Here is a 20,978-nt window from a genome sequence, read left to right on the forward strand (position 1 = left end):
TAACTATTGCCACCTAGAATAACTCCGAAAGTATGATAGTAGCTGAAAAGTTTGTGGGACAAATGTTGTATGGGACACCTGGGGCCATAATATGACGTTGATTTTTTGTAGCTATATGGGGTCGCATCAGAGATATGAAGGTCAACTTTGTTTTTTTTTAAATGGGATGCTATAGTTTGGTACTTATTTTCTGATAGCGGCTATCGAGGTAAATCCAGGGATGTGTAACAGTAAGGTCTTTGAAGGTCAACAAAGGTCAAAAAGGTGGCATGAACATCTATTTGCAGAAGGTGTTCAAAGTGATGACCATTGGTACCAGTGCAGTGCTGCAATCTTCTTATCATGGATTGAGTGGTATTGCTTATCACTTTGGCAGTTATTGTGCAAATAGTAAATATTCGCTAAATATGACGTATCCATCTACCGTGCCATTGACATGTAAACACCATTTGACAGTTTGACAATACAACACTGATAGGAATGGTAAGACTAGTATCGTCAAATCAAGCAAATGTGAATGATTTATTCCTTTGAAGAACAAGTCGATATGCTTCTCATTTATGGAGAATGCCAACGAAATTCAGAGGTAGAGACTTATATACTGAAAGATATCCTCAACATACTCATCCTACATGTCGTACATTTAACTATGTGTGTGATAAATTGAGAACAACTAGATCTTTAACACATCGGAAACATATCAAGCAAAGGAAAGTTACTAACAAGGAAACGGAATGTGGTACTCATGCCACTGTGGTTAGAGATCCTTGTGTTAGTTCACATCAAATCGCAAGGGAATCTGGCATGAGCCAGAGTAGTTTTGTTTGTGTTCTGCATCACCACAAGTATCATCCTTACTGTATCAGTCTCCACCAAGAATTAACTGGTACGAATTGTATGTGTCGCATTGAATTCTGCCGATGGGCTCAACTTCAGATTCAGAGGGATGACACATTATTAATTTGATTTTATTTACTGGTGAGGCTACATTCACAAACCATGAAAATGTTAATTTGCGTAACATGCATTATTGGGTAACTGAAAATCCATGTTGGCTGCGGCAAGTTGCACACCAAAAATCGTGGTCACTGAATATATGGTGTGGGATTCTGGAGGACAGAATTATAGGTCCCTATTTCATTGAAGGAGATCTTATTGGTAGGAAGTACGCCACATTCCTGCAAGAAACATTGGAAGAAATACCTGTAGGAACAAGGAACAGAATGTGGTATCAACATGATGTTTGTCCAGCACATTTTTCGCTGATGGGTAGAAATAAATTGCAGAGACCATTCCCAAATCATTGGATTGGATGCGGAGGAGATGTGTCAGGGCCACCTCATTTGCCAGACTTGATGCCTCTGGATTTTTTCTTGTGGGAAGATTCCTAAAAGACATTGTTTATAAAGACGTTCCAACTACACCTGAAGATATGAGAGAGAGAGAATTGTCAGAACATGTTCTTTGACAAGTGCCGATGTGGTAAGGAATACCACTCAATCCATGATAAGAAGATTGCAGCACTGCATTGATACCATCGGTCATCACTTCGAACACCTTCTGTAAATGGACGTTCATGCCACCTTTGTGACCTACGTTGATCTTCAAAGACCTTACTGTTACACATCATTGGATTCATCTCGATAGCCGCTATCAGAAAATAAGTACCAAATTATAGCATCCCATTTAAAAAAACAAAGTTGACCTTCATATCTCTGACACGACCCCACCTAGCAACAAAAAACCAACGTCATATTATGACCCCCGTTGTCCCATGCAGCTTTTGTCCAACAAAATTTTCAATTCATTTCATGCTTTCAGAATTATTCTTGGTGGCAATAGTTAGTGACTGACCCTGTATACTACTGTGACTTGCTGCATATTGATACACTTATTGTAATGAACAAAAACTGCATAATTTTTGTATATGGTGCATAGTGAGTTGGCTTCTTATATAATGGCAACCCATAAAAACTCACAAAAGGGCAGTGGGAAGAATACTTACCATTCTAAATCTCAGTAGTAAAATTATCAAAAATTAAATAGTCAGTTGATGACAATTCTAGTATGGTTAACAAAAAAACACTGGGGGCTACTGCTTTAATTTCATTTATATTGCAGTTTCACTTTTTTGTGATAATGTTATGTGAGAAATCTGTTGCCTTGATTGTGTGGCTGGGAAGGGAATAATGTTTAGTTGATAATGAAGGACTTCGAAGAAACTGCAGTTTACCTTATTACACATTGCTCATTTCATGTGTATGTGGTAAATCACACTACTTGAAACTTGAAGCAGTTTGCAAGTGCAAGCTGTAAGTATTCTTGTACATGTCACGACCAATTTTAATGATATTATTAAGTAAAGACAGAAATTGTTTAATAAGTGACAAGGTGTTTCCACAGGGCAGTAAAATTAGCAATATTTGCGAAAAACAGCAATATTATTATAGTATGACATCTCGGAACATATTAGTATGTATCCACCTCATTTAAATATGTGATTCTCAATTTTATTTAGTTCTTAACTTGAATGTTTCTTTATTCTTCAATTGTAATTCCAGGGATTTGCTGTTGAAGTTGTCCCACCCTACATGGTTGCATCAAAGGAAGCTGTTGCCAAAAACGAGAAGTCCAAGTGGATGAAACACTCAAATCTGCCTGCAGTCACTACATCATGGCATAAATTTATGATTAAAAGGGTATTGCAGGATTTTCAGGCAAAAGTTTTAGAAGTGAGCAGATCACAGCTGCACGAAGAAATTTATGCCTGTATACCACCAGCAACATATGAATTTCCAGATGGGTACTGTCAGGTATGTGCAACACTGACTTTGAAAATGTCAGAGTAAGTTATCTGCATTTAATACACATTTTTCAGTATGCCGTTTGCTCTGAATTTTCTATTGTTGTTGTTGTGGTCTTCAGTCCTGAGACTGGTTTGATGCAGCTCTCCATGCTACTCTATCCTGTGCAAGCTTCTTCATCTCCCAGTATCTACTGCAACCTACATCCTTCTGAATCTGCTTAGTGTATTCATCTCTTGGTCTCCCTCTACGATTTTTACCCTCCACACTGCCCTCCAATGCTAAATTTGTGATCCCTTGATGCCTCAAAACATGTCCTACCAACCGATCCCTTCTTCTAGTCAAGTTGTGCCACAAACTTCTCTTCTCCCCAATCCTATTCAATACCTCCTCATTAGTTACGTGATCTACCCACCTTATCTTCAGCATTCTTCTGTAGCACCACATTTCGAAAGCTTCTATTCTCTTCTTGTCCAAACTAGTTATCGTCCATGTTTCACTTCCATACATGGCTACACTCCATACAAATACTTTCAGAAACGACTTCCTGACAGCTAAATCTATGCTCGATGTTAACAAATTCCTCTTCTTGAGAAACGCTTTCCTTGCCATTGCCAGTCTACATTTTATATCCTCTCTACTTCGACCATCATCGGTTATTTTACTCCCTAAATAGCAAAATTCCTTTACTACTTTAAGTGTCTCATTTCCTAATCTAATTCCCTCAGCATCACCCGACTTAATTTGACTACATTCCATTATCCTCGTTTTGCTTTTGTTGATGTTCATCTTATATCCTCCTTTCAAGACACTGTCCATTCCGTTCAACTGCTCTTCCAAGTCCTTTGCTGTTTCTGACAGAATTACAATGTCATCGGCGAACCTCAAAGTTTTTACTTCTTCTCCATGAATTTTAATACCTACTCCGAATTTTTCTTTTGTTTCCTTTACTGCTTGCTCAATATACAGATTGAATAACATCGGGGAGAGGCTACAACCCTGTCTTACTCCTTTCCCAACCACTGCTTCCCTTTCATGCCCCTCGACTCTTATAACTGCCATCTGGTTTCTGTACAAACTGTAAATAGCCTTTCGCTCCCTGTATTTTACCCCTGCCACCTTCAGAATTTGAAAGAGGGTATTCCAGTTAACATTGTCAAAAGCTTTCTCTAAGTCTACAAATGCTAGAAACGTAGGTTTGCCTTTTCTTAATCTTTCTTCTAAGATAAGTCGTAAGGTCAGTATTGCCTCACGTGTTCCAACATTTCTACGGAATCCAAACTGATCTTCCCCGAGGTCGGCTTCTACCAGTTTTTCCATTCGTCTGTAAAGAATTCGCGTAAGTATGTTGCAGCTGTGACTTATTAAACTGATAGTTCGGTAATTTTCACATCTGTCAACACCTGCTTTCTTTGGGATTGGAATTATTATATTCTTCTTGAAGTCTGAGGGTATTTCGCCTGTCTCATACATCATGCTCACCAGATGGTAGAGTTTTTTCATGACTGGCTCTCCCGAGGCCATCAGTAGTTCAAATGGAATGTTGTCTTCTCCCGGGGCCTTGTTTCGACTCAGGTCTTTCAGTGCTCTGTCAAACTCTTCACGCAGTATCTTATCTCCCATTTCGTCTTCATCTACATCCTCTTCCATTTCCATAATATTGTCCTCAAGTACATCGCCCTTGTATAAACCCTCTATATACTCCTTCCACCTTTCTGCCTTCCCTTCTTTGCTTAGAACTGGGTTACCATCTGAGCTCTTGATATTCATACAAGTGGTTCTCTTCTCTCCAAAGGTCTCTTTAATTTTCCTGTAGGCAGTATCTATCTTACCCCTAGTGAGACAAGCCTCTACATCCTTGCATTTGTCCTCTAGCCATTCCTGCTTAGCCATTTTGCACTTCCTGTCGATATCATTTTTGAGACGTTTGTATTCCTTTTTGCCTGCTTCATTTACTGCATTTTTATATTTTCTCCTTTCATCAATTAAATTCAATATTTCTTCTGTTACCCAAGGATTTCTATTAGCCCTCGTCTTTTTACCTACTTGATCCTCTGCTGCCTTCACTACTTCATCCCTCAGAGCTACCCATTCTTCTTCTACTGTATTTCTTTCCCCCATTCCTGTCAATTGTTCCCTTATGCTCTCCCTGAAACTCTGTACAACCTCTGGTTCTTTCAGTTTATCCAGGTCCCATCTCCTTAAATTCCCACCTTTTTGCAGTTTCTTCAGTTTCAATCTGCAGTTCATAACCAATAGATTGTGGTCAGAATCCACATCTGCCCCAGGAAATGTCTTACAATTTAAAACCTGGTTCCTAAATCTCTGTCTTACCATTATATAATCTATCTGATACCTTTTAGTATCTCCAGGATTCTTCCAGGTATACAACCTTCTTTTATGATTCTTGAACCAAGTGTTGGCTATGATTAAGTTATGCTCTGTGCAAAATTCTACAAGGCGGCTTCCTCTTTCATTCCTTCCCCCCAATCCATATTCACCTACTATGTTTCTTTCTCTCCCTTTTCCTACTGACGAATTCCAGTCACCCATGACTATTAAATTTTCGTCTCCCTTCAATACCTGAATAATTTCTTTTATCTCGTCATACATTTCATCTATTTCTTCATCGTCTGCAGAGGTAGTTGGCATATAAACTTGAATTTTCTAAGAGAAAGATATTATTGCACATGTCCTCTGAATTTCATCCCCCGTATAATGATAAACAAGAGTATTAAGTCAACAACTAGTTTGACTAATAGATGTCTTAACTGAGTGTTATTTACTTTCAACTAACAGAAACCACTTTTATTGTAACATGCTAAAAGTAATTTGATTACAATGCCCGAATGAATATTTGTTTTTCTAATTAACAGACACAAATATAGATTCTTGCCAATAAGTCAACTGTACTTATTGTTGTGAAACACTGCACAATTCATTTTAAATTCCCATTTATAACCCTTGTTTTTTATCATTATCTCTTAAACTGCTGGTATGAAAGCCTGGTATGTTCTCCATCATTGAGATTTGCTGCTAACCAAATTCAGAAGGGAAAAAAAAGGAACACAGATACATTTTTGTGAAAAGATGCACTCATTTCACATTACTTCTTTTTGCATGTTTCCTGAACAACATAAATTTTTACCATTTTTGACAAATTCATTGCAAGAGAGTCCACAGTTGTGTAGATATTTATAATTTTTCATTTGTTTGTGTGGTTTTAAATGAAATGACCAGTTTTGATGAAAGTCATAATCAACAAGTGCCTAAGGTACAACCAGTCATTGTTGTATGTGAGGAATTGACAGTAAATTGTGGCTCATTCAGCTGAAGGCTTTATGATGTGTTTATGCTGTCACCTTTCTCTTTGCTGGTATGGCTCAGCATTGATGAAAAAAACACATTGAGTCTTACCAGCCAGTTTAACCTGCATTGTCATTGCTCTCCATGCTGCTCGCTACAATTCTTGCCAGTTGATGATGTCGAGTTGGTTTGTGTTTTGCACCACGACCATTGCCATATGTCCTGAAACTTGAGCCATGGTTGGCTGCTTCAAGGTCACTCCAGCAGTGACGTGTTTGAGTATGTTAGCAATGTGAACAGCTGCAGGTTAATTACTCCCAGCAAGCAGTGAGGCTGCAGTGTAAATGTAACAAGTCTCCCAACGAGCAGCGAGGTGCAGTGTGCCAGAAGCAAGCATCGAGATGCTAGCAGTTTGGTTGCAGCATAAATATACCCTTAGTTGTCTGCTGAATGATGACTGGAACAGGAATACGAATGAATGAATCGTCTATAAAAAGTTGAGATGCAACCCTCGTTACTTATCTCACCATCAACCACATTCACTGGTGCTTATTATAATCCATGATCAATCAACATCCAAATTCTTACAGACTGGATGCAGTGCAGTCCAAGATCTGTACATCCCCCTCAAAAGCCTCTCAGAGGTCATAAGTAGGACTGAGTTCAGGTGATATTTTGGGGCCAGACAAGTACTCCCATTTCTGTGGAATGTTCATCAATATCTGCACTGTTAAGATGTAATTGGTTGGTGCACTGTTTGAATGTACTGGTCTCCATGATGGCACTGAAGGTAGACAAGCAGGTGCACATAATATGCCAACACGTATTATTCACTTTTGGGAGATGATGCAGTTGTACCAGATATTCCATTTCATTCTATGTAAACATTCAGATGCACTATCCCAGAATGTAGCATCGGGTCAAGGGGGATCCACTGGCCCATGTATTTTTGGTTACATTCATCTGCATTTGACGTATACCAACATGTATCATGGCTTATTAGGAGAGACATGAAAAAAATGTTTTATGTTATGACCAGTTTCATTTTACTTTTTGCCAATTTTGATGTTAGTTTCTGACTGCTTGTTTTTCAAGTAACCTGTGTTCTTTATATTTGTCTGTTTCTCAGCATTACGTTGAAAATGAAAATATACCTACCAATTACATTATATTTATTGACATAACATATATTTACATTATTAAAAAAGAAATGTCTATGTCACACCTATTATATCGTATTAAAGAAAAAAGGTAACTGCACACTGTTGAAAGTTTTTTTTAAAAGAAACAATTGTCATAACTTTGAAGTTGTCTTCTTTGACATTATTCCATCAATCCATCAACACTTCACTATACTGGAAACCAGCTGCTCGAAGTTTGTATTTGAACATTTCAGCACAATGACAGACATTTGACTAGGTACAGATTTGCTTCTGGCATGGGAAGTTGCTTTTCCAATAAATTCTGAAGGGGTTGGTGTCCTTTCAAAATACCTGCATTGCTGAAACCTGCCATTCCAGGCATATGTAGCACTCTTTGCCATGTCAGCATTAATAGAGTTCACCACCATCATCCTAATGTTGAACAAGAACCTGGGACTGTGAACATAGACTTGAGTGGATCTGTGGCCATAATACTTGTCAACCTAGTTTGAAGGTGTAACCCAGTGCACTTCAGAGTTTCCTTAACCTCCATGTGCGGTGGGACACTACGAATGTGGTGTGTGGACATACAAGGTGAGAATGTAGGTCTCGCAGGAGGCATGTGCAAGATAGTCCCTGCAGTAGCGCTATCCTCTGTGCCCTCGGTGGCTCAGATGAATAGAGCGTCTACGATGTAAGCAGGAGATCCCGGGTTCGAGTCCCGGTCAGGGCACACATTTTCACCTGTCCCCATTGATATACACTCCTGGAAATTGAAATAAGAACACCGTGAATTCATTGTCCCAGGAAGGGGAAACTTTATTGACACATTCCTGGGGTCAGATACATCACATGATCACACTGACAGAACCACAGGCACATAGACACAGGCAACAGACATGCACAATGTCGGCACTAGTACAGTGTATATCCACCTTTCGCAGCAATGCAGGCTGCTATTCTCCCATGGAGACGATCATAGAGATGCTGGATGTAGTCCTGTGGAATGGCTTGCCGTGCCATTTCCACCTGGCGCCTCAGCTGGACCAGCGTTCGTGCTGGACGTGCAGACCGCGTGAGACGACGCTTCATCCAGTCCCAAACATGCTCAATGGGGGACAGATCCGGAGATCTTGCTGGCCAGGGTAGTTGACTTACACCTTCTAGAGCACGTTGGGTGGCACGGGATACATGCGGACGTGCATTGTCCTGCTGGAACAACAAGTTCCCTTGCCGGTCTAGGAATGGTAGAATGATGGGTTCGATGACGGTTTGGATGTACCGTGCACTATTCAGTGTCCCCTCGACGATCACCAGTGGTGTACGGCCAGTGTAGGAGATCGCTCCCCACACCATGATGCCGGGTGTTGGCCCTGTGTGCCTCGGTCGTATGCAGTCCTGATTGTGGCGCTCACCTGCATGGCGCCAAACACGCATACGACCATCATTGGCACCAAGGCAGAAGCGACTCTCATCGCTGAAGACGACACGTCTCCATTTGTCCCTCCATTCACGCCTGTCGCGACACCACTGGAGGCGGGCTGCACGATGTTGGGGCGTGAGCGGAAGACGGCCTAACGGTGTGCGGGACCGTAGCCCAGCTTCATGGAGACGGTTGCGAATGGTCCTCGCCGATACCCCAGGAGCAACAGTGTCCCTAATTTGCTGGGAAGTGGCGGTGCGGTCCCCTACGGCACTGCGTAGGATCCTACGGTCTTGGCGTGCATCCGTGCGTCGCTGCGGTCCGGTCCCAGGTCGACGGGCACGTGCACCTTCCGCCGACCACTGGCGACAACATCGATGTACTGTGGAGACCTCACGCCCCACGTGTTGAGCAATTCGGTGGTACGTCCACCGGGCCTCCCGCATGCCCACTATACGCCCTCGCTCAAAGTCCGTCAACTGCACATACGGTTCACGTCCACGCTGTCGCGGCATGCTACCAGTGTTAAAGACTGCGATGGAGCTCCGTATGCCACAGCAAACTGGCTGACACTGACGGCGGCGGTGCACAAATGCTACGCAGCTAGCGCCATTCGACGGCCAACACCGCGGTGCCTGGTGTGTCTGCTGTGCCGTGCGTGTGATCATTGCTTGTACAGCCCTCTCGCAGTGTCCGGAGCAGGTATGGTGGGTCTGACACACCGGTGTCAATGTGTTCTTTTTTCCATTTCCAGGAGTGTATATCAATGCCTTATTAATATAATTGTAATTCCATGTGAAGTATTTATCTGTTCATGTCTTGGATGGTTTCATCACAAAAACTTTTTCCCTGATTATGAAGCCACCTTCAAACTCTCTAACTTGGAACAGAGGTAACAGTTTTATCCACTGATACCCCTTTTTCTGATACTTCTGCACAACAAATCATATAAAAATGATGTTTTCCAAATATCTTTAATGCAGTGCATCAGTTACACTGCATATTTTTGTTGTACACAAGTGTAAATACAAAACCATGAAGTACAACATTTTTATCTTCACAAGCACATAGAGAAACATGGCATCAACTTGGTATTCTGTGCTGTGATTGGTTGCTAGAAGCGCAACACATAAGGAAACAGTTCACAAATGTCATAAAAACTACTGATTTCACATTATTTTTCCCTTTATAGTTTCCATGAAATTTGCACATCCTTCCTCATCAGTGCAGAAACACTGTCCCCAGGTGCTGAGTGCTCATAAGTATTCCTGCTTCAGTGTGACATGCAGTTTGTGAGGGTCCTATATCGTTACGTGTGAAGATATTTGTCATTATGTGTAACATTCAATTATAAATTTATCAGTCTTCTTTATTGCAAAGTGTATATTGCAGCTATGTTGGGTTTTACTGTGGTTGAATTCCAAAGTAATCACTGCCCACTGACAGTGCTTTGAATGATGTACGATTGTTGTTCCTGGGTGAGAGCACTTAGCGTGGCAGTCTAGTGGAGGGAGTAGAGTCTGAAATCCACAGTTGAGTCAAGTGTAACTCAGACAATGCACTTTCTGGCATTGTTCAGATGAAATTGGTAATTCGCTTTTGATATAATAATCTACACCATAATTGGTTGGTTTAGCCCTTTGCGGCACATTGATATCAGTCTGAAACCATATTTTTACTTCGGTTGCATATCTGGCCCACTGGTTTTATCTTGACGCCAGCACTGCACAGTGTTATGCAAATTAGATGTTATATACATAATTTGTGATGTTTCTGCAACAGACTTTTGGAATATCGGGTAATGATTCATTCTTATACTTCATTTACAGAATTTTGTAAGATTGTTTTTATTAATAATTATAATAAGCAGTTTCGTTTCTTCCAAAAGTACAGGTGGTTTCATTCTCAAATGACCTTCATAAGTATATCAAAGAGTAGATTTTTTTATTCCTTATAGATTGTCAGTATGGATAGTAAACTACCCTTAAGAAGCAACCATGCTAATGGACATACTACCAGAAATTACAAGTGATCCAGAGTTGACTGCTTCAGACATTGAAAGTGAATCAGATGAAATTGATCAACAACCACAACTTACTGTACCCGATGCGAACATAGTTTAACGTGCAGGCAATGTGGGTGAAAGTGTTTCTGTTGAGAGTGACTCTGTTCGCATTAGTGACTTCAACAATGACAATAGGGTGTTTGGTGATACTGTAGAACTAATAAAGCATGTAGAGTGGGTGTAAGAGACACTTGGAAAAGAAACTGTCAAATTTTCACATAAATATGGTTCAAATATTCTTTCTGGCAAAACAAGCTGCATTGAAAAATTTGGCTGCTTATTTCATAATGATTTACTAGAGCATCTTGTGTTTCAAACAAATTTATATGCGACTCAGAAACTTGGAGGTTCCACTACTTTCAAACCAACTGATGCTGAGGAAATGAAGAAATTTATTGCCATCAATTTATTAATGGGGATCAAAAAATGTCCTCCATACAGGGATTATTGGTCTTCTGAACCAGCTCTCCGTGATTTGTACATTACAGCTCTCATGCCTCTGAATAGATTTTTATGGTTGCTACGTCAATACATGTGAATGATGATAATCAGCAGCCAAAAAAGGGAGAAAAAGGTTATGATAAACTGTTCTAGATACACCCACTGCTGAACTATCTAAGTAAGACCTACTCTGAAAATTATTTGCCAACAGAACACCTTGATGTAGATGAATCTATGATTTGATTCAAAGGTAGGTCAAGCCTAAAGCAGTATATGCCACAGAAACCTATAAAATGTGGATACAAAGTTTGGGTACTGGCAAATGAAACTGGCTGCATTTCCAAATGTCAGATCTATACTGGGAAACTTGGGCAGGAGACAGAAAAGTGCTTAGATTCCCGAGTTGTAAAACATCTTAGCTCAGAACTTGCAGGAAAATATCACAAGTTGTCTTGTGACAGCCAGAGCGAGAGCACCAGCAGCAGCGAGTACTGTTTGTATAAAGCGTTTATTTTGCATTTTGTTTACGACCTTCCACTAAGGAAGGGATTCTATTTGTGTTTATCTGCTCTGCATAGTAACTAACAGTTCTTGATAAAACTTTACGTAGTTTTCGTGTTAGATTTCTTAGTGTTTTCTTGATCGTTTAGAACAGAAAGCGCCCTAAAACCGTCTTTTGTTTGTTTCGCGGCCGTTAGCCACTAGTCACTTGAATCAGCAGTTGTCTTGTGACAGCCAGAGCGAGAGCACCAGCAGCAGCGAGTACTGTTTGTATAAAGCGTTTATTTTGCATTTTGTTTACGACCTTCCACTAAGGAAGGGATTCTATTTGTGTTTATCTGCTCTGCATAGTAACTAACAGTTCTTGATAAAACTTTACGTAGTTTTCGTGTTAGATTTCTTAGTGTTTTCTTGATCGTTTAGAACAGAAAGCGCCCTAAAACCGTCTTTTGTTTGTTTCGCGGCCGTTAGCCACTAGTCACTTGAATCAGCAGTTGTCTTGTGACAGCCAGAGCGAGAGCACCAGCAGCAGCGAGTACTGTTTGTATAAAGCGTTTATTTTGCATTTTGTTTACGACCTTCCACTAAGGAAGGGATTCTATTTGTGTTTATCTGCTCTGCATAGTAACTAACAGTTCTTGATAAAACTTTACGTAGTTTTCGTGTTAGATTTCTTAGTGTTTTCTTGATCGTTTAGAACAGAAAGCGCCCTAAAACCGTCTTTTGTTTGTTTCGCGGCCGTTAGCCACTAGTCACTTGAATCAGCAGTTGTCTTGTGACAGCCAGAGTGAGAGCACCAGCAGCAGCGAGTACTGTTTGTATAAAGCGTTTTTGTACTTATTTGCTGCGCTTAGCTTTTAAATAGTTTTTCTGGGAAAACCTAGCGTAGTTTTCGCGTCTCGTATTTCAGTGAGTGTTTCTTGATTATCAGAGTAGCTCATCAGAAGATTATCTTGGGAATTTGTCATCGTATAGAGTAGGGTAAACATAGTCATGTGTAGGGACTGTGGTTGTTGTGAGCGGACGCAAGGAGAATTGGCCACTCTTCGGGGGCAGGTGGAGGCTTTGTCTGTTAGGCTCATCGAGCTCGAGGCGCAGGCGTCGGCTCGTAGTGGCGTTGGGGCAACTGTGGTGAGACCTATGCCTACTTCGGTGGCCTTGGAGTCACATGGAACCCCTGATGTCGCTGCGTCTTCCGGCAGTGAGCATCTTACCGGTCAGCCATCACTCCAGGGTGAATGGCGGACAGTGGTGGGCTCGCGCGTGCCTGGCCGAAAGGCGAAGGTGGGATCTGGCCGCGTGGCAGCTGCCTTACCCCTTTCCAACAGGTACGGGGTGCTTCCTAGTGGTGATGACATCGTTTCCGAGCCACCACAGGATGCCTCGCCTGTTGGGCCAGTGGCCGATTCTCCGGCAAGGTCCCGACAGTCACAGAGGGCGGGCCTATTAGTTATAGGGAGCTCCAACGTTAGGCGGGTTATGGAGCCCCTCAGGAAAATAGCGGGTAGGTCGGGGAAGAATGCCAGTGTGCACTCGGTGTGCTTGCTGGGGGGTCTCGTCCGTAATGTGGAGGAGGCCCTTCCGGCAGCTATTGAACGCACTGGGTGTGACCGGCTGCAGATAGTAGCACATGTCGGAACGAATGACGCCTGCCGCTTGGGTTCTGAGGCCATCCTTGGTTCCTTCCGGCGGCTGGCTGATTTGGTGAAGACAACCAGCATCGCACGCGGAGTGCAAGCTGAGCTTAATATCTGCAGCATAGTGCCCAGAGTCGATCGCGGTCCTCTGGTTTGGAGCCGTGTGGAGGGTCTAAACCAGAGGCTCAGACGACTCTGCGACTATAATGGTTGCAAATTCATCGACCTCCGTTATTGGGTGGAGAACTGTAGGGCCCCCCTAGACAGGTCAGGCGTGCACTACACACCAGAAGCAGCTACTAGGGTAGCAGAGTACGTGTGGCGTGCACACGGGGGTTTTTTAGGTTAGAGGGACCCCCCCTTGGGCGAAACGATAAAATACCTGACGGCTTACCAGAGAGGACATTATCATCGTTGATAAAGAATGTCCGTCCTCAGAGACCAAAAACAGGAAAAGTTAACGTAATATTGGTAAACTGCAGGAGTATCCAGGGCAAGGTTCCTGAATTAGTATCTCTTATTGAAGGAAATAGTGCGCATATAGTATTAGGAACGGAAAGTTGGTTAAAACCGGAAGTGAACAGTAACGAAATCCTAGACACAGAATGGAATACATACCGCAAAGATAGGATAAACGCCAATGGTGGAGGAGTATTTATAGCAGTAAAGAATTCAATAATATCCAGTGAAGTTATTAGCGAATGCGAATGTGAAATAATCTGGGTTAAGCTAAGTATCAAAGGTGGGTCAGATATGATAGTCGGATGCTTCTATAGACCACCTGCATCAGCAACCGTAGTAGTTGAGCGCCTCAGAGAGAACCTGCAGAACGTCGTGAAGAAGTTTCGTGATCATACTATTGTAATAGGGGGAGACTTAAATCTACCAGGTATAGAATGGGATAGTCACACAATCAGAACTGGAGCCAGGGACAGAGACTCTTGTGACATTATCCTGACTGCCTTGTCCGAAAATTACTTCGAGCAGATAGTTAGAGAACCAACTCGTGAAGCTAACGTTTTAGACCTCATAGCAACAAATAGACCGGAACTTTTCGACTCCGTGAATGTAGAAGAGGGTATCAGTGATCATAAGTCAGTGGTTGCATCAATGACTACAAGTGTAATAAGAAATGCCAAGAAAGGAAGGAAAATATATTTGCTTAACAAGAGTGATAGGGCACAAATCGCAGAATATCTGAGTGACCACCATCAAACGTTCATTTCTGAGGAAGAGGATGTGGAACAAAAATGGAAAAAATTCAGAAACATCGTCCAGTACGCCTTAGATAAGTTCGTACCGACTAAGGTCCAAAGCGAGGGGAAAGATCCACCGTGGTATAACAATCATGTACGAAAGGTACTACGGAAACAAAGAAAGCTTCATCATAGGTTTAAGAGTAGTCGAATCATAGCTGATAAGGAAAAGCTGAACGAAGCGAAAAAGAGCATAAAGAGAGCAATGAGAGAAGCATTCAACGAATTCGAACATAAAACATTGGCAAACAATCTAAACAAGAACCCTAAAAAGTTTTGGTCATATGTAAAATCGGTAAGCGGATCTAAATCCCCTATTCAGTCACTCGTTGACCACGATGGCACCGAAACAGAGGACGACCGAAGAAAGGCAGAAATACTGAATTCAGTGTTCCGAAACTGTTTCACTGCGGAAAATCGTAACACGGTCCCTGACTTCAGCCGTCGCACAGACGCCAAAATGGAAAATATTGAAATAAACGATATCGGAATTGAAAAACAACTGCTATCACTTAGTAGCGGAAAAGCATCCGGACCAGACGAGATACCCTTAAGATTCTACAGTGATTATGCTAAAGAACTTGCCCCCTTTCTATCAGCAATTTATCGTAGATCGCTGGAAGAACGTAAAGTACCTAGCGACTGGAAGAAAGCGCAGGTCGTTCCCATTTTCAAGAAGGGTCATAAATCAGATGCGAATAATTATAGGCCTATTTCGCTTACGTCAATCTGTTGTAGAATAATGGAACATGTTTTGTGTTCTCGTATTATGACGTTCTTAGATAATACAAATCTCCTTCATCATAACCAACATGGATTCCGCAAACAGAGATCATGTGAAACTCAGCTCGCCCTATTTGCCCAAGAAATTCACAGTGCCGTAGACACTGGCGAGCAGATTGATGCTGTATTCCTGGACTTCAGGAAGGCATTTGATACGGTTCCGCACTTACGTTTAGTGAAAAAAATACGAGCTTACGGAATATCGGACCAGGTTTGTGATTGGATTCAGGATTTCCTAGAAGAAAGAACACAACATGTCATTCTTAACGGTTCAAAATCTGCAGATGTAGAGGTAATTTCGGGAGTACCGCAAGGAAGCGTGATAGGACCTTTATTGTTTACAATATACATAAATGACTTAGTTGACAACATCGGTAGCTCCGTGAGGCTATTTGCAGATGACACGGTTGTCTACAAGAAAGTAGCAACATCAGAAGACTCGTACGTACTCCAGGAAGACCTGCAGAGGATTAATGCATGGTGCGACAGCTGGCAGCTTTCCCTAAACGTAGATAAATGTAATATAATGCGCATACATAGGGGCAGAAATCCATTCCAGTACGATTATGCCATAGGTGGTAAATCATTGGAAGCGGTAACAACCGTAAAATACTTAGGAGTTACTATCCGGAGCGATCTGAAGTGGAATGATCACATAAAACAAATAGTGGGAAAAGCAGGCGCCAGGTTGAGATTCATAGGAAGAATTCTAAGAAAATGTGACTCATCGACGAAAGAAGTAGCTTACAAAACACTTGTTCGTCCGATTCTTGAGTATTGCTCATCAGTATGGGACCCTTACCAGGTTGGATTAATAGAAGAGATAGACATGATCGAGCGAAAAGCAGCGCGATTCGTCATGGGGACATTTAGTCAGCGCGAGAGCGTTACGGAGATGCTGAACAAGCTCCAGTGGCGGACACTTCAAGAAAGGCGTTACGCAATTCGGAGAGGTTTATTATCGAAATTACGAGAGAGCACATTCCGGGAAGAGATGGGCAACATATTACTACCGCCCACATATATCTCGCGTAATGATCATAACGAAAAGATCCGAGAAATTAGAGCAAATACGGAGACTTACAAGCAGTCGTTCTTCCCACGCACAATTCGTGAATGGAACAGGGAAGGGGGGATCAGATAGTGGTACAATAAGTACCCTCCGCCACACACCGTAAGGTGGCTCGCGGAGTATAGATGTAGATGTAGATGTAGATGTATTTTGCTAATTATATTACTTCTGTGCCCCTCATGCTTGATCTGAGGAAACAAGGAATATATGCCTGTGGAACAGTGAGAAAAGGGAGAGTTGGGTTCCCAAAAGACTTTGAAAATGAAAAGCACATGTCCCGGTGAGAATTCCAGTTTCAATGCAGCAGCCAAGGCATCACAGCAATGGTTAAGAAAGATCACAAACCAATTACAGTTTCTTTTAAATTTTCACAATATTGAAAATGTAAGCATGGCATCTCAAATGTAAAGGTGGTACTCATGTAGAAATTTCATGCTCAGATGTTGTAAAGGATTACAATGCCTATAAGGAGCTTGTGGACAAATCTGACGTGTTAAAATCAGTCTATAAAATTGATAGAAAGAGCAAAAAGTGGTGGCACAGAATTTTGTAGCACTTTTTTGGTGTCACTATTGTAAATTCCTACGTCATTTATAACAAACATTGCAATAAAGAGAAAATCTCCTTGAAGCAGTTCAGACACTCTGTAATAGGTGGTCTAGTTGGAGCATCTTCATCATCTCCAAACTGCAAGAGGTCCCAGATCGAGCAGAATGGTTTCGAGCCATTTGTTACACCAGAAATGTGCTATGGAAATGTGTCCCATATGCCAGAAAGAGGACCATCCCAACTATGTGCACACTGTAGTACTGCTAAAGTACCACATGGCACAAGATCAGTGTGTAAAACATGCAATTTGGTTTGTATATAATGAAAATTAAAAAAAAGCTGTTTCACTGAATTTCACAAAAAAATGTAGCCATTAAAATCATCTGAATGTCCCAGTGGTTTCACTTTGAAACCACCCAAAATATTTTATTATGGAATTCAAGTGTTATTGTTTTTTTTTAACATATTATTGCTTTCTGTGACAATAAAGATAGATTTTGAAAGAAATTATTATATTTTTCTTCCTATGTTTATTCTTGGTCCACAGAGGGTTAGGGTTTCAGTGTTAACTGATCAACATTATTGGTGGCATGGGGATATTGCTAAGCTGTGCATATTTAAGTATTTGAAACAAGTAATGGTTTAAGTAATAAATCATACTGATGGTGATCCACTAACGGTAAATGTTATGAATCGAATTCTTCATTATCCACTTTACTACCAGGAATTGAAATAGATGCCATTAAATTCATGGAGTGGAGAGAGGCAGAATCGTCGTAATGTGAGACACCCAACTATCATGTTATAAACTGAGTCTTTGCCATCTGTACTCCGCAGTGTGGAGATAAATCTAGCTAATCCTGCTACTCTCATGTTATTTTTTAAGTTTTAAATTGGAAAGCAATGTGATGGAGGGTAGTGTCTGCATCTGATGTTAAAGTGTGAGTTAGCCAACAGTGGAATTTATCTTTGCATTTTGTTGGCTACATTATTTGACAATTTATGTTGATTTTTTTAAACCTGTAGTAGACCATTGATATGAAAATACTTGAGCCTGCATGATTGGAGACATGGATTGCAACCTGCATCGAACTTCAATGATCTGGCCATTAACAGGTGCCTTGATATCTGATCTTCAGGCAATTCTCTGTGTGACAATGTCAGATGTGACATTGGTATGACTATTTTCGCTTAGAGTAATCAGTATTATCATTTCTCTGAAGATAAATAAAGTCGTCCTTTATAGTCTTGGACTCTTTTCTTTTTATTTATTAAAATAGAATTACAGTAAAGAGGAGAATTGAAGTGCTGGACAAAAGAGCACTCAAGACATTCGCACCGGCTTTGTAGTGGGTCCTAGCAAGCTTAGATTTACTTCTGGAGAAGGCCAAGTGGATACTACAATGCAACAAAATATTAGCTCACATTATTAAAGCTTGAACAAGATAGAATACTTAACTTGAAAACAACCAATATCCACAGAAATGTCTATGTATGTATTTGTTGCTGTTGCTGCATTCTATCACTTACAACTTGACACAACAGAGAATTATAGTCATCTCAATATACAGTTGACGGTAAACTTCGATATAATTCTGACTCGTAATACAACTCGCAATGCAGGATCTGAAGCAAGACAATGCTGTCATCATAGGCGATGATTAGAGAGTGGGTGAGCAGTGCTGCGTTCTGACATAAGTAATCTTTCGGCAGTGGTGACGTATGGAAAATCTTGAGGATATGTCTTTGTTGATGTCTCTCATTTGTTGCTCCATCAGGCTGTGACCGTCCTTACTTGTGGTTCTGTTGTGAGGTGGTGCCAACTTTGACATGGGACCGTGTACTTCAGATGGCACCACAAGAATGACATTTACTTTACTTTTTTACAAAAATGTGGCAGTGTGTGTGATCCATAATAATGTAAGGAAATGTAAAATGGATTTCATGTTGTGCTCCACTTTGAGTCTTGATTTTATTGATTTCTTATTTCCAAGAGCCAAAAAGAATAACTGACTGTGACAGTGTTGTACTTTATACCACCATTGACACCTCAGTGGCTGTTTCTAGGAATTCTGGACAGGAACCTGAAGAAAGTGCAAAGAATGTGTTCTCATAGATGCAGTAGTGATACAGACTCAAAACTTAGCAATAGCTGCAAATAAAACTATGTATGTATGTTGCTTAAGGGCAATCAGTCCATAAAAAGGCATCCAATTTTTAAGGGGTGTAACAAGATTTTTTTTTGGAAGGAAAGATGATAAGAGAGAGAATACCTGGAGTAATTACTAAGTTGTCGGGAAATCTTACACAATGGCGACAATGCAGTAAGGCCCCCAAGGCATGTCGGATTTGAGACAATGTGCAGCACACACTATAACCTGTGTCAATTTGAATCTGAAAAAAAGAAAAAAAATCTATGTAAACTAGATAAGTGTAACTAGTGAACCACATCAGGGATTTTAGGAATACTGATTTTTGTGTAATTGGTGAGTATTTGAATAGTTGTTCACTTTTCACCAAAAAAAGGACAGTCATTTGTTAGTAAATATTGTTTAAATTAACTAACTGAAAATGCCATATGTGGTACACTTTGAAATTTTATTTCAAAGGTGTGGTTAAATATTTAAAAAAAAAGGATTGAAAATTGTTGGAGTTATTCTGCATGCTGTTTCGAAAAATCGTATTCTGACAAAAAGGCATTTGAAGTTTTTAAATGTGTTATAGACATGCATAAATGAAAAAATTCTACTTTTAGAAAACTCTTGCCATCAATCTGCTGATTTGGGACTGACTTGTCATACTGTTGCTGTTGCGATTGAAAGTATATCCACTAGTTTATCATAGAATGATTGAAATATTGGTCGTGGCAGTTCCATGAATGCACAAAACTTTACAACTCTGTTTAGCCCTATGCCAAGCAGGCACATTACTAGGACGATATGGGGTTGATTTTATATGCATTCCGTATAAACTTACTATTTGGTATAACAACTTCTGGGTGGTTTGGACAAGCCATAATTACTGTGAAGCCTAACCCTCGAGGACTTGCAAGATAATGTCTGCATTACATGTTTTACATTTCACACTTTAGGAAATAACAAAGAAAACAGCAAGAAAATTTATAATCCTATACCTCAATCTGTAATTCACTTAAAAATCCTAGTCACTGTGTTTCAATTTCTTAGCAAAGGCACTGTCTCATTCTGAACTGTTCTTAGCCTCATATCTATCCTTTGGATGCTTTGATGACATACTGCTTTGACACTGCGTTGGGTGTGATGTTTTCATACTTTTTCTGCCAGAATACACTTTCTTACCACACAAGGCAAAACTGTATACTATAAAATCACAAATAAACTATCAAAAGTCAATACTGCACACAAAAATTGAGAGTCAGAGTGAAAGAACTGTCTTTTTCGTACATGTACTGATGCTTGCTGATGTCAAGCTAATGTATTATTGTTTTGAAATGCTTCTAGCTATACCCAGACACTACAGGGGGTGTCAATTTGGTGTAGGTAGGCTGTTTCGGGTCATCCAAAGCACTTGAAGAGGTGCTCGGAATTCCATAGAACAAAATTTTTTTCAGGGATTAGACTTTTTGCCTCAAATTTTAGAAGGTTCAAACCATATTTTAAGCCAATAAAAAAGAAATGATTTTTTGAAAATTCTATTGTGTGCTAGATAACAGTGCAGTAATGGGTAGCCCTTGTTTACAGGTGCTGAAGAGTATTCCTGAACAACACAAGAAACTTTTCAGCACATGTGGATACAATCTGTCAAAAGGCAGATGAAATAATGCATAGAATTGCCATTGTGGCTTTCTCTTGGGGTCTTTGTAACTATAATGCAATACAATACTGACTGCAACTGTGGACTGTGTAAGAAGTGTAATGGGCAGCTGGTTTGGGAAGGTGTGGGTGATCAGTTGTCTGCTGGAGGTGGGTGAATATGGAGACGATGTAGGCAGCCAGTCTGTTGCCAGAACACGAATGTAGA

The 20,978-nt window shown here is 40.7% G+C and overlaps 1 protein-coding gene across 1 annotated transcript in view; it reads left to right on the forward strand.

The window, feature by feature from the left end:
• The window catches only part of LOC126184771 (actin-like protein 6A), a 118,109-nt gene that overhangs the window by 56,384 nt on the left and 40,747 nt on the right, over nt 1-20,978 (forward strand). The window contains exon 2 of the mRNA XM_049927324.1: nt 2,562-2,813. Within this exon, the coding sequence (XP_049783281.1) occupies nt 2,562-2,813 (252 nt within the window). The remainder of the gene's footprint in view (nt 1-2,561; nt 2,814-20,978) is intronic.

This window comes from Schistocerca cancellata, chromosome 4 (genome assembly GCF_023864275.1).
Source record: "Schistocerca cancellata isolate TAMUIC-IGC-003103 chromosome 4, iqSchCanc2.1, whole genome shotgun sequence".
NCBI classification, from domain to species: domain Eukaryota; kingdom Metazoa; phylum Arthropoda; class Insecta; order Orthoptera; family Acrididae; genus Schistocerca; species Schistocerca cancellata.